The sequence below is a fragment of the Oncorhynchus tshawytscha genome, linkage group LG03 (assembly GCF_018296145.1).
Source record: "Oncorhynchus tshawytscha isolate Ot180627B linkage group LG03, Otsh_v2.0, whole genome shotgun sequence".
NCBI classification, from domain to species: Eukaryota; Metazoa; Chordata; class Actinopteri; order Salmoniformes; family Salmonidae; genus Oncorhynchus; species Oncorhynchus tshawytscha.
The window spans coordinates 13032574-13045442 of NC_056431.1; the positions used below are offsets into that span (position 1 = coordinate 13032574).

General features: G+C 39.2%; 1 protein-coding gene across 1 annotated transcript in view; it reads left to right on the forward strand.

Moving 5' to 3' along the window:
- LOC112227891 (sodium- and chloride-dependent transporter XTRP3-like) overlaps window positions 1-2407 on the forward strand; it is a 32224-nt gene extending 29817 nt beyond the window's left edge. Inside the window, exon 12 of the mRNA XM_042309936.1 lies at window positions 43-2407. Coding sequence (XP_042165870.1) covers window positions 43-210 — 168 coding nt within the window. The 3' untranslated portion in view covers window positions 211-2407. The remainder of the gene's footprint in view (window positions 1-42) is intronic.
- Window positions 2408-12869: the final 10462 nt, after the last annotated feature.

Genomic DNA, 12869 nt, shown 5'->3' on the forward strand with positions numbered 1-12869 from the left:
ATGTTGATCTCTGCCTGTCCTGTTGTCTTCCCCCTCCTCCAGGGGAAGTCTGTGGTGACGGAGTATCCTCCCTACGCCCAAGCCTTCATCGGCCTCCTCCTAGCCTCCTCTGTCTGCTGTATCCCTTTGACGGCCCTCTACACCTACTGTAAGAAGAGGAACCTGGCCAGTGGGAAGAGAGAGCGCACTGTCAGCACTGTGTCAGCGTAAAGACCGACGTATTGGTTGACAGACAGTGACACAAGGCAGAGCTGCTACATTACGGCTCTGAGACTGACTGGACCCTCTAGTTATAGGATCGACTGATCGACAACCTACCGTCCGTATCATGGCTGTCTTAACAGAATAGTACCGCACTCTACTGGTGCAGTGGTTCATGCCACACCACAAACCAAAGGCCCTCTTTCTCCCCCCGGGGCAGGCTGGCTCTGCCGCTGTGCTGCTGGTGGACAGACCGCCAGATCTGTACCTACTAGCATTAGCCCTAGTCGTCCTTTGGCATCTAACACTTACTGGGTGATAATAGTGAACTTTTGTATTTTATAGCTGTGGTTCTGAGCAGGGCATAGAACTACATCCAAAATATTTCAGAAGTGAAAAACGAGCAAATAATCTTGTGAATGGTTTATTGCATTGTTTAAAGGCCCAGTGCAGTAAAAAAACAAAAAGATTTCCTGTGTTTTGTACATATTTCCAGGCTATGAGGTTGGAATAATAAAGTGAAATTGGGAACATTATTATAATCCCCTTTTAGTGTAAGAGCTGTTTGGTGGGATGGAGCATGGTCAATTAGTTAATAGACCAATAAGAAAGAGATCCAAACCTCTGCATATAACAGCTAGTTTTCCATTTTCCCTTCCCCACTCAGACCTCTACAAGAGTCCTAGCAACATTTTTGCTTGAGAAAAAGCTCTTTGCTAAGAAGCTATTTTGGTTTCTTTTTGACCATTTTAAATGAAAACAATCACAGTAAGGTACTTAATTGTAACCCATCAATTCTATGATATTGAGATAAAAATGGCTGCATTGGACCTTTAATGTTTAGCTTTCAGTAGCAGATTCTTTGAGACACAGTGTGTCAACCCTCTTTATTTAAAGCGCCACAAAATGTTTAAGATATTTTTTCCCTTAAATGTCATTATGGTGAAGTATTTTGTATCCCATTGGTTTACTGTAGATATTCTGTAGATTACTCAATGAGTTGTGAGATATGTTGAGTGCCTGGATGTACAAGGTAGACCTTCGTCTGACTCGGTTATGACTGAATACAGTCTGACTGGTGTCAAATGACCAAGAACAACTTGTAGCAATAGCTGCATGTGATTTAGTGTTTGCAAACATACTGATGATTTCACATATAATGAACAAATCTCTATGACCAGGACCAAGACCATATCTATACCTATGGGCTTTGCTGAATGTTCAGATAGATATATATTATGTAGAACAGACACTATTCTCTGTCATATAGAATAGGAAATCATGTTAGCTCTATAGGAAGCATTTCTTTCTGCAACATTCCAGAGCGTTTCACCTCCTGAACGTGTGAAAGATTGTTTGCTCTTCTAATTAGAAAGTATTGTAGTGTTGCACTGCTGTCATAGAATCCACATCAACTGGACTTAGGATACAGCCCAATGGTTATGTACCAATGTGCTGTGCATATTCACGAGCAAAAAATACAATGTAGACCTACTCTTTTTACAGGAAAATGTATGGGTTTGCACAGAAACAATTGCCAAACATGTTGTAATGCTGTGAGCATTTTTCATGTTAACAATTTGAAACCATCCATTTATAATAACAGGGGCGCAACTTTGACTGGGGATGGGGGGACAGGTCCCCCCTACATTCTGAAATTGCATTTTTGTCCCCCACTGATGTTATCATTGGAATGGGATTTTAAAAATGAGGCAATGGTGTGCTTTAGGACCATGCAGAAGCCTCAGGTAGGTAGGTAGGCTGTTTGGAGTGTTTATCCGACTGGATTAAAAAAACATGTGTGTGTCCCCACTTCTAAAATCAAAGTTGTTCCACTGTACAGTGATGGAAACACTGTGTAAATATATGTGTACAATGTTTAATACAGGTTGGTGTTAGTGTGAACCAAGTATTGGTGTGAACAATTATTATTTTAACTGCTGTACCACAATGATGTGTTCATGTTTTATAAGTAGTATTTTCTATGGTGAAATGATTAAAGACATGAAGACATTTGAACCATTGGTATTAGTGAACAAGATACACTTACCGCAGCCAGCCTGTTGCAAACCAGGCATGTCATTCAGTCCAACTTGCCAGCCTGTTGCAAACCAGGCATGTCATTCAGTCCAACTTGCTAGTAGCCAGCAAGGATGACACATTTCAATGTTATGAAATCTGGATTTTATTAAAGTGTTTGGTTTGACAAGCTATGTACTTTATAACACCATTAAATGTATAGACCACAAAAATATAAACGCAACATGCAACAATTTCAATGATTTTACTGAGTTACAGTTCATATAAGGAAACCAGTCAATTGAAGTAAATAAATTAGGCTCTAATCTATGGATTTCATATGACTGGGCAAGGACACAGCCATGGGTGGGCCTGGGAGGGTATAGGCTCACGACTTGGGAGCCAGGCCCACTCACTGGAGAACCAGGCCCAGCAAATCAGAATGAGTTTTTCCCCACAATATGGCTTTATTACAGACAGAAATACTCCTCACGATCCAACAAATGGACATTAAATTCTCTGGCAACAACTTTGGTGGACATTCCTGCAAGCAGCATACCAATTTCATGCTCCCTCAAAACTTGAGACATCTGTGACATTGTGTTGTAAGACAAAACTGCCCATTTTAGAGTGGCATTTTATTGTCCCCCGCACAAGGTCCACCTGTGTAATGATCATGCTGTTTAATCAGTTTATTGATATGCCACACCTGTCAGGTGGGTAGATTATCTTGGCAAAGGAGAAATTCTCACTAATAGTGATGTAAACTAATTTGAGCACAACATTTGAGAGAAATAAGCTTTTTGTGCATATGGAAAATATCTGGGATTGTTTATTTCAGCTCATGAAACATGGGACCAACACTTTACATGTTGCGTTTATATTTTTGTCCAGTTTAGCATGAGATTTTATTTCTATGGGATAGACATGGGCCATCCGAGAACCACCTGCATTAAATAACGCGTTTGTCTGAAGTTAAGCACTTTTTTCTTTGTCAAAGACTGGAATGTAGTTTTGTCTTCAGCCTAGTGAGCTGAGGTTTAGGGCTGAATATAACGGGGTCGTTCTTCAAATAGAGTGCCTTTTGCGTCTCTTTGATATTTTAAGTAGACATTTTAAAGCCTGCTATATTAAATGAAGTGCCCTTTAATACAAACCACATGGAAAATGTAATATATCCTATTTTTTATATGAATAAAGATTCGCTAAGGTGCCAAAACACTATATTTTGACGTGTTTTTCTGACATATATATATATATATATATATATTTTCTTGCATTAGTGATTAATTTACGTTTGTCCCACATTTTAAGGTCAAGCCTGTTATGTAAACTAGACAAATGTTAATATGCTGGAACTATTTCTAGTTGCGCAGCGGTCCCGAGTGGCACAGCGGCCCCCAAGTGGTGCGGTGGTCCCCGAGTGACTCAGCGGTCTAAGGCACTGCATCTCAGTGCTAGAGGTGTCACTACAGACACACTGGTTCGAATCCAGGCTGTATCACAACTGGCTGTGATTGGGAGTCCCATAGGGCGGTGCACAGTTGGACCAGTGTCATCCGGGTTTGGCCGGTGTAGGCTGTCATTGTAAATAAGAATTTGTTCTTAACTGACTTGTCTAGTTAAATAAAAAATTATTATAAGCTGGTTCTATGGTTTTTTTCTCTTGTTTTGTGGTAGAAAACTGTTAGCGTTGAGCATAACACTTCGAGCATAGATGGGCTAGAATTGTTTCAAGTTTTTTTTGGAGCTTGCAGGGGGTTATGGCTGATTTAAGATAAAATTGTCAACCCTGTTACTTTAATTGCCATTTTTAAATTAATTTGACCTCTTGAATAGGAGATGTGAATGTGTGCTCCTTATGACAGAATGATAATATTAGGTGAAATATGTTTTTTTGACAAAATAACACTACCCAAAAGTCACTCTTTTTGTGGAACAATCCAAAGGGTAATATAAACAGGAAAGTGTTCTCTCCCAAATCTCAATACCCAGTAATAGTTCCATACTTCCAATAGCAGGACCACCAAGGTCCACCTTTTCAGTAGAAATCAATTTTGTGTATATGAGATTGAGTAGTTAAATTTGTAATATCTGTAGTCTGTTTCAATATCTGTATGGAAATAAAAGCCTTTAGTACTATTTTGTGATGATGTGTCAACAATGTGACTCTGCAATATCAGAAATGTACTGACACGTGCTATGGAAATGTACTGACACAAGCTATGGAAATGTACTGACACAAGCTATGGAAATGTACTGACACAAGCTATGGAAATGTACTGACACAAGCTATGGAAATGTCCTGGCACAAGCTATGGAAATGTTCTGACACAAGCTATGGAAATGTACTGACACAAGCTATGGAAATGTACTGGCACAAGCTATGAAAATGTACTGACACAAGCTATGGAAATGTACTGGCACAAGCTATGGAAATGTACTGGCACAAGCTATGGAAATGTACTGGCACAAGCTATGGATTTTTTTATTTTATTTGTTATTTATTTCACCTTTATTTAACCAGGTAGGCAAGTTGAGAACAAGTTCTCATTTACAATTGCGAACTGGCCAAGATAAAGCAAAGCAGTTCGACACATTTAACAACACAGAGTTGCACATGGAGTAAAACAAACATACAGTCAATAATACAGTAGAAACAAGTCTATATACGATGTGAGCAAATGAGGTGAGATAAGGGAGGTAAAGGCAAAAAAAGGCCATGGTGGCAAAGTAAATACAATATAGCAAGTAAAACACTGGAATGGTAGATTTGCAGTGGAAGAATGTGCAAAGTAGAAATACAAATAATTGGGTGCAAAGTAGCAAAATAAATAAATAAAATAAATACAGTAGGGAAAGAGGTAGTTGTTTGGGCTAAATTATAGGTGGGCTATGTACAGGTGCAGTAATCTGTGAGCTGCTCTGACAGTTGGTGCTTAAAGCTAGTGAGGGAGATAAGTGTTTCCAGTTTCAGAGATTTTTGTAGTTGGTTCCAGTCATTGGCAGCAGAGAACTGGAAGGAGAGGCGGCCAAAGAAAGAATTGGTTTTGGGGATGACTAGAGAGATATACCTGCTGGAGCGCGTGCTACAGGTGGGTGATGCTATGGTGACCAGCGAGCTGAGATAAGGGGGGACTTTACCTAGCAGGGTCTTGTAGATGACATAGAGCCAGTGGGTTTGGCGACGAGTATGAAGCGAGGGCCAGCCAACGAGAGATATAAGCTATTTAAATGTACTGACACAAGCTATGGAAATGTACTGACACAAGCTATGGAAATGTACTGGGGTGCTGACTGACATGCACCTAACTTTCCCTTTGTGTAGCGCCCTGTCTCTCTTCCTCCTCAAATATTGATTCTTCACATCATTGGAAAGTGTGAAGTGAGTGAGGACATGCTCCAAACATATCGTACAAGTTTCATATTGGCTGCTGATTCATGAGAGGAATAGTTGAGTATGCTAAATGTTTTTATTTTCTGAATATGGTCCAATAAGATAATGTTCCCAACATTTTTTGGGCTCAATTCAATCAGTAGCGCTGAAGAATTTCAATAGCACTATGGAGCTGACCTTCAGCATTATGGATTAAATCGAGCCCTTAATTAAAGTAAATTTTACCTGAAAACATTTGATTCTTAATGTAATTGTATACAAAACTGACAAATCACAGCTTTGCACACTCCTCTTAATTGAAATGCATTCCAGGTGACTACCTCATGAAGCTGGTTTAGAGAATGCCAAGAGTGTGCAAAGCTGTCATCAAGGTAAAGGGTGGCTACTTTGAAATAATCTGTATTTGGCATCACTGCTATTAGCCCATACAAACACATTGAATAACAGAATCATTACATAGAACAGATAGAAAAGGAAGTTTATTCTGAAGTGTTTGCACTACATTTGAGTGATGTAAGAAAAATCAGGAAACTTTTATTTTTATTTTTTTACATGCGCCTTCATATATACTTCCATAGATGTTTTCAACTTGTCACACCCTGATCTGGTTCACCTGTCCTTGTGATTGTCTCCACCCCCTCCAGTGTCGCTTATTATCCCCGGTGTATATATCTCTGTGTTTCCTGTCTCTGTGCCAGTTTGTCTTGTTTGCCAAGTCAACCAGCGGGTTTCCTTGCTCCTATTTTTTTCCCCCAGTCTGTTTTTAGCCCTCCTGGTTTCGACCCTTGCCTGTCCTGACTCCGAACCCGCCTGCCTGACCATTCTTCCTGTTCTGACTACCAGCCTGCCTATCCCCTTGTACTGTTTTGGACTCAGATCTGGTTTCTGATCCCTGCCTGGCTTGACCTCGAGACTTCCTATCGTCTGGTACTGTTTGGACTGGTTTATGAACTCTCGCCTGTTCCCGACCTGCCTTTGCCTACGCTCTTTGTTATAATAAATATCGGAGCTCTAACATCTCCTGTGTCTGCATTTGGGTCTCGCCTTGTGCCCTTATACAACTTGTACCGTGGACTTTCAGATGAGTCTTGTGAGGACATTGGGCATCCTAGAGCAAAACAACCAACATGTACGTGTTTGTGAGAGTCTCACCTTTCAACAGATAGGTCATATTAGTGTGTAGCCTAAACTGTTCGGACACTACAGTTGGTGGATTGGCTGTACCAACTTCAGACGAGTCCCAAGACGCTTGTATGGGTAAAACAGAGAACACCATTACGTTCATGAGTCCCATCTTTCCATAGAGGGGGTAATAATTTTGTAGTCCAAACCGTTCGGATGCTACAGACTATTTTGTGAGAAGACGATTTTCGTGATTTCTCATGGTCTGACAAACACCCCTCTAGCTCTACCACCTTTCGCCGCAGAAGTGAGACATAGGCGGATGCGGTGGATTAAACTGACATCTTTTTATGGGGATTGGGAAATCGACTTTAGGTGTTTAAATTCACAATTAACCCTGTGTTGTCCGCTGAGCAGTATCCAATACCACACATCGACAACATTTTCCCTGGCTTAGCTGGGGGTTATAAATTCAGCAAAATCGACCTCTGCCACACCTACTTGCCAATGCATGTGGATGAAAAGTCAAAGGAGCTGCTGACTGTCGTGACAGACAAGGGCACTTCAGGCAATGGATCAGATCTTGAGTGGCTTGCCAGAAGTACATTGCTACCTGTATGTCATCCTTGTTACTGGAAAGGACAAAGAGGACCGTCAATTGGATGCGACCTTAGAGCTTGAACATTCTCTTGAACACCTTTGTTGGCACAGGGAAGAGAATAATCATCTCTGGCCCACTGCAGTGCTATCAAAGGTGTTACGAATCCCTTTTAGCCCGACAGTCTAGGGGGGGATGGTAATGAGACCCGTAACATAACTCATGCAAATTATTATTGTGACAAAGTAAAAGTGTGAACGAAATAACCACGACAACAGATATCTACCGTCAAACTCCAGGTTTATTTATAAACACACGGCAATGGGGGGGGGATGGGGGGAGCAGGAAAAGGGGCTGAGCTGGACCCAAGAAAAGAAACAATAAATATACAAAAACACCCCTAAGCTAGACTAGCCTACTTTAACAACAGCTAACTAACTAACCAAAAATACAGTGGGTGGTCCGCCCAGTTCTAACTAGTGTATTTAACAAAGTTCACCTACGGGTAGTGTATGCCCATGGGCGACTTGTCTTGGTTTCCCCCTTTCCCACCAGCAACAAACAAACACCATAACCAAAAAACAACACTCACAGGTGATGACAAAGCGCCATGGAGGTGCTCACCTACGGTGAAGTATGGTGGTGGCAGCAACTGTGGGGACGTTTTTCAGCAGCAGGAACTGGGAGACTAGTCAGGATCAAGGGAAAGATGACCACAGCAAAGTACAGAGAGATCCTTGATGAAAACCTGCTACAGAGCGCTCCCAACCTCAGACTAGGGCTAAAGTTCACCTTCCAACAGGACAACGACCCTAAGCCCACAGCCAAAACAACTTAGGAGTGGCTTTGAAACAAGTCTCTGAATGTCCTTGAGTGGCCCAGCCAGAGCCCGAACTTGAATCCGATCTAACATCTCTGGAGAGACCTGGAAATACAGTGGGGAGGACAAGTATTTGATACACTGCCGATTTTGCAGGTTTTCCTACTTTCAAAGCATGTAGAGGTCTGTAATTTTTCTCATAGGTACACTTCAACTGCGAGAGACAGAATCTAAAACAAAAATCCATAAAATCACATTGTATGATTTTTAAGTAATTCATTTGCATTTTATTGCATGACAAAAGTATTTGATACATCAGAAAAGCAGAACCTAATATTTGGTACAGAAACCTTTGTTTCTGTAAACCTGGTCAAGAACTACAGGAAACGTATGATCTCTGTAATTGTAAACAAAGGTTTCTGAAAAAAAAGTGTTAATAGGAGACCGAATGTGATCGGACCACCATCTAATTGACCTCCATATAACTCTTATAGAATTTACACAGGGATATTGGAAATTAAATCAAAACCTATTGGATGACAATTTGTTCTTAACTAAGACAAAATAATTCATAATTGTCTTTTTTTTGTACAACGTAGGTACAGCAGATCCCCTTATTCTATGGGACATTTTTTGTATGGGACACTTAGAGGCCATTCAATACAATACTCATCATTAAAACAAAAGCAATTTAGGTCAAAAGAAACTAGACTAATAAAGGAAATAGAGGAAGCAGGTAGATGGTAATGGAAACTACTATAGAGGCACAAAAAGGTTAGAGGAAAACCCCCAAAATGGAGGTACTTATTCAAGAATGATCAAGTGCAATGTATTACAAAAATAAAGCGAATTGGATGGAAAATTGGGAAAAATTCACAATTTGTCTTGAATCTTCAACACAGAAGTTGTACCAAAAATAATTTACAGAAACTCGATACAAATGATGGAGTTATCCATGATTCACCAAATAACATTTTGAAAGAGGAAGCAAAATATTTGAAACATCTTTTCAGTCTCCTCCATTTCCACTGAATGATGTTAACTGTAAGGACTTCACAGAAAGACTGCTGTGAAGGCTAACTTACAGAATTGGAACTTTGTGAGGCAAAATATCTGGAAAAACACCAGGGCTTAACGGTATACCAGTAGAGTAGAGTAGATATACCAGTATATCAGACCTTTTTTGATGTTCTCAAAGATCCATTATTAGCATGTTTTAATTACTCTTATACAAATGGTAGACTTTCAGGTACTCAACAAGAAGGTCTGATTTCATTACTACTAAAACAGGACCCAGGTGGTAAGTATAAAGATCCAGTCCATTTAAAAAACTGGAGGCCTCTAACACTTCAATGTTGTGATGCGAAAATACTGGCGAAATGCTTAGCATATAGAATAAAAAAGGTTATACCAGATATTGTTCATCCTGATCAGACAGGTTTTTTACATGAACAATATATTGGAGATAATATGCGACAATTACTTGAAACAATTGAACATTATGAAACGTTGAAGATACCAGGTCTGGTCTTCATAGCAGATTTTGAAAAGGCGTTTGATAAAGTACGATTAGAAATTATATATAAATGCCCGGAATACTTTAATTTTGGTGAATCTCTTATACAATGGGTTAAAGTTATGTACAGCAACCCCAGATGTAAAATAGTAAACATTGGTTACTTCTCAGAAAGGATTGAGCTTTTAAGAGGAGTAAAACAAGGCTGTCTGTTGTCTCCATATCTATTTATTATGGCCATTGAAATGATAGCTATTACAATTAGATCCAAAAAGAACATCAAGGGGTTAGATATCCAGGGGATAAAATCAAAAGTGTCACTGTATGCTGATGACTCTAGTTTTTTCTTAAGTCTGCAATCTGGATCCCTGCATAGTCATCAAATCAAATAAAAAAAATGTATTTATATAGCCCTTCTTATATCAGCTGATATCTCAAAGTGCTGTACAGAAACCCAGCCTAAAACCCCAAACAGCAAGCAATGCAGGTGTAGAAGCACCTGCATTGAGCATAGTCTCATTGAAGATCTTGATCACTTTTCTAGCCTCTCTGGATTAAAACCTAATTATGACAAGATTGCCATGTTACGTATTGCATCGTTAAAAAATACAGTATTTACACTACCTTGTAGTTTACCAATAAAATGGGTGGATGGTGAAGTAGACATACTTGGTATTCACATCTCAAAAAATATAAATTAACTTACCACAATTAATTTCAATAGAAAGTTAGCAAAAATAGATAAGATTCTGCAACCTTGGAGAGGTAAATACCAATACCATTGATTAACTCTTTAGTCCTATCACAGTTTACTTACTTACTAATGGCATTGCCTACTCTTGATGATTCCTTTTTAAAATCATATGAGCAAAAAACATTTCATTTTATTTGGAATGCTAAGCCAGACTAAATTAAATGCCTATTTATATAATTAATGAGTTAAAATTATTAAATATTAAAGCTTTAAACCTCTCACTAAAGCTTCACTCATACATAAATGATACTTAAACCCAAAATGGTTCTCCAGTAGATTATTAAGAAAAGCTCATCCTTTGTTCAAAAATTGCTTTTTTGCCTTCATACAGATTACAACTTCTCATTTCCGACTAATTGAAAATGAAATTTTGTTTCTTAAACAAGCCACACAAAGCTGGTTACAATTTCAATTTTAACCTCCAGAAAAGAGGACAAATATTACAACAAATGTTATGGTTAAACGCAAATATACTGATTAATAAAAAAACATTCTATATGGAATTATTCTTTTTTAAATTGTATTATAAGTATTATTAATATTATTAATAGAAATGGAGGAGTTATGCAATTATTGAATATATGGGAATATCTGCTCAATCCAAATTTACAACTAAAACTGATTGCAGCACTTCCACAAAAATGGAGGAGGCAAGTGGAAAAAAGAAAAGGTAGGGAACTTGTTTGCCTGCCATATATTAAAGATACAAATTGGCTGAAAGGAATTGGCATAAATAGAAAAATATACCAGTTTAATCTGAGGACAAAAATGTTGACAGCTGTGCCATACAGGTTGCAAAATAAATGGGAGGAGATTTTCAATGGACCAATTCCATGGCACATGGTTTATGAACTGGTACAAAAAAACTACACTTGACTCAACACTTAGAGTGTTTCTATTTAAACGATTATATAAAATTCTTGCCACCAACAGAATACTATATATATGGGCCATACAACAATCTCAGCTCTGTAGACTTTGTTGCAAAAAGACAGAATCAATAGATCACTTATTCTGGTATTGCCCCTATGTAGCTTATTTCTGGTCACAGCTTCAGGAATGGTTTAAAAATCACAACATGCACTTCAAATTAACCTTACAAATAACCGTGTTGGGCGATCTGGAAAGCCATAGGCAGTCAATAAATAATATAATAATACTTGTAGGAAAGGTTTTCATCTTTAGCTCACAGTCTGTGGATAATATACGATTAGAAAGATTCAAACATTTTGTGAAACATCACAGCGCAATTGAAAAATATATGGCACATGGAAACCAAACAAGGGCGGTCTATGCTGATAGGTGGGATGGGCTGAGAGTGGCTGAGGATTGGGAGTAAAACGTTTGTTTGGTAATGTATTGTTGTTATATATAAAAGTACCATGTATGTAAAATGTGTATGCAAAATGTATAGATAAAATGCATGTATATTTAGCATAAAAGCTAAGATATTTGTCCTCCAAACGGGGTGCTGGAGATCTGTATCTTTGTAGTGACTGTGTGTATTGATACACCATCCAAAGTGCAAATGGCTTCACCATGCTCAAAAGAATATTCAATGTCTGTTTTTTTTTACTCATCTACCAATAGGTGCACTTCTTATTTATTGGGCTATGTAAATATCAAACTGTGTAGTTTGCAGTACCATTGTTAAAAAATATATATATTTTTATTTAACCTTTATTTAACTAGGCAAGTCAGTTAAGAACAAATTCTTATTTACAATGACAGCCTACCCAGCCAAACCCTAACCTGGACGACACTGGGCCAATTGTGTGCCACCCTATGAAACTCCCAATAACGTCCGGTTGTGAAACAGCCTGGAATCGAACCAGAGTCTGTAGTGACGTCTCTAGCACTGAGAAGTAGTGCCTTAGACCCCACCCCTCAGGAGCCCCAATATGCATGTTTAGTTCTATTCTTCTATAGAAACCACAAAAATCACTGTGTGTGTGTGTGTGTGTGTGTGTGTGTGTGTGTGTGTGTGTGTGTGTGTGTGTGTGTGTGTGTGTGTGTGTGTGTGTGTGTGTGTGTGTGTGTGTTTTTGACTAAGAGAATAAAACTCTGGACATGGACACATCTGCCTGGTTCTTTCCGGACATCTTGTAGTGTGTCAGACCAAAGTAGAATCAGCGGGTGAGGGCTCAGAAGCCAACTGCTCAGACGCTCCAGATGGCTGTTTTAACACAGGTACACAGCGGGAGCGACACCAGCAGCTAGCTAGCTAAGACAACGGGAGTGTCCTTCGCCCCCGCCTGCCGCACTCTGCTATCTAGCAGTTTAACGTTACGGCAAGGGCAGGTGCTCCGCAGGCGGGAGCAAATGACACTGTGAGCTAGCTAGTATTCCAGTAACGTTACACATGCGTTCTGTTAACGTTACGGCGAGAGCATCTGTGTCTGTTTATCACAGCTTTCATCACAGCTTGGATAAAGAGAAGGG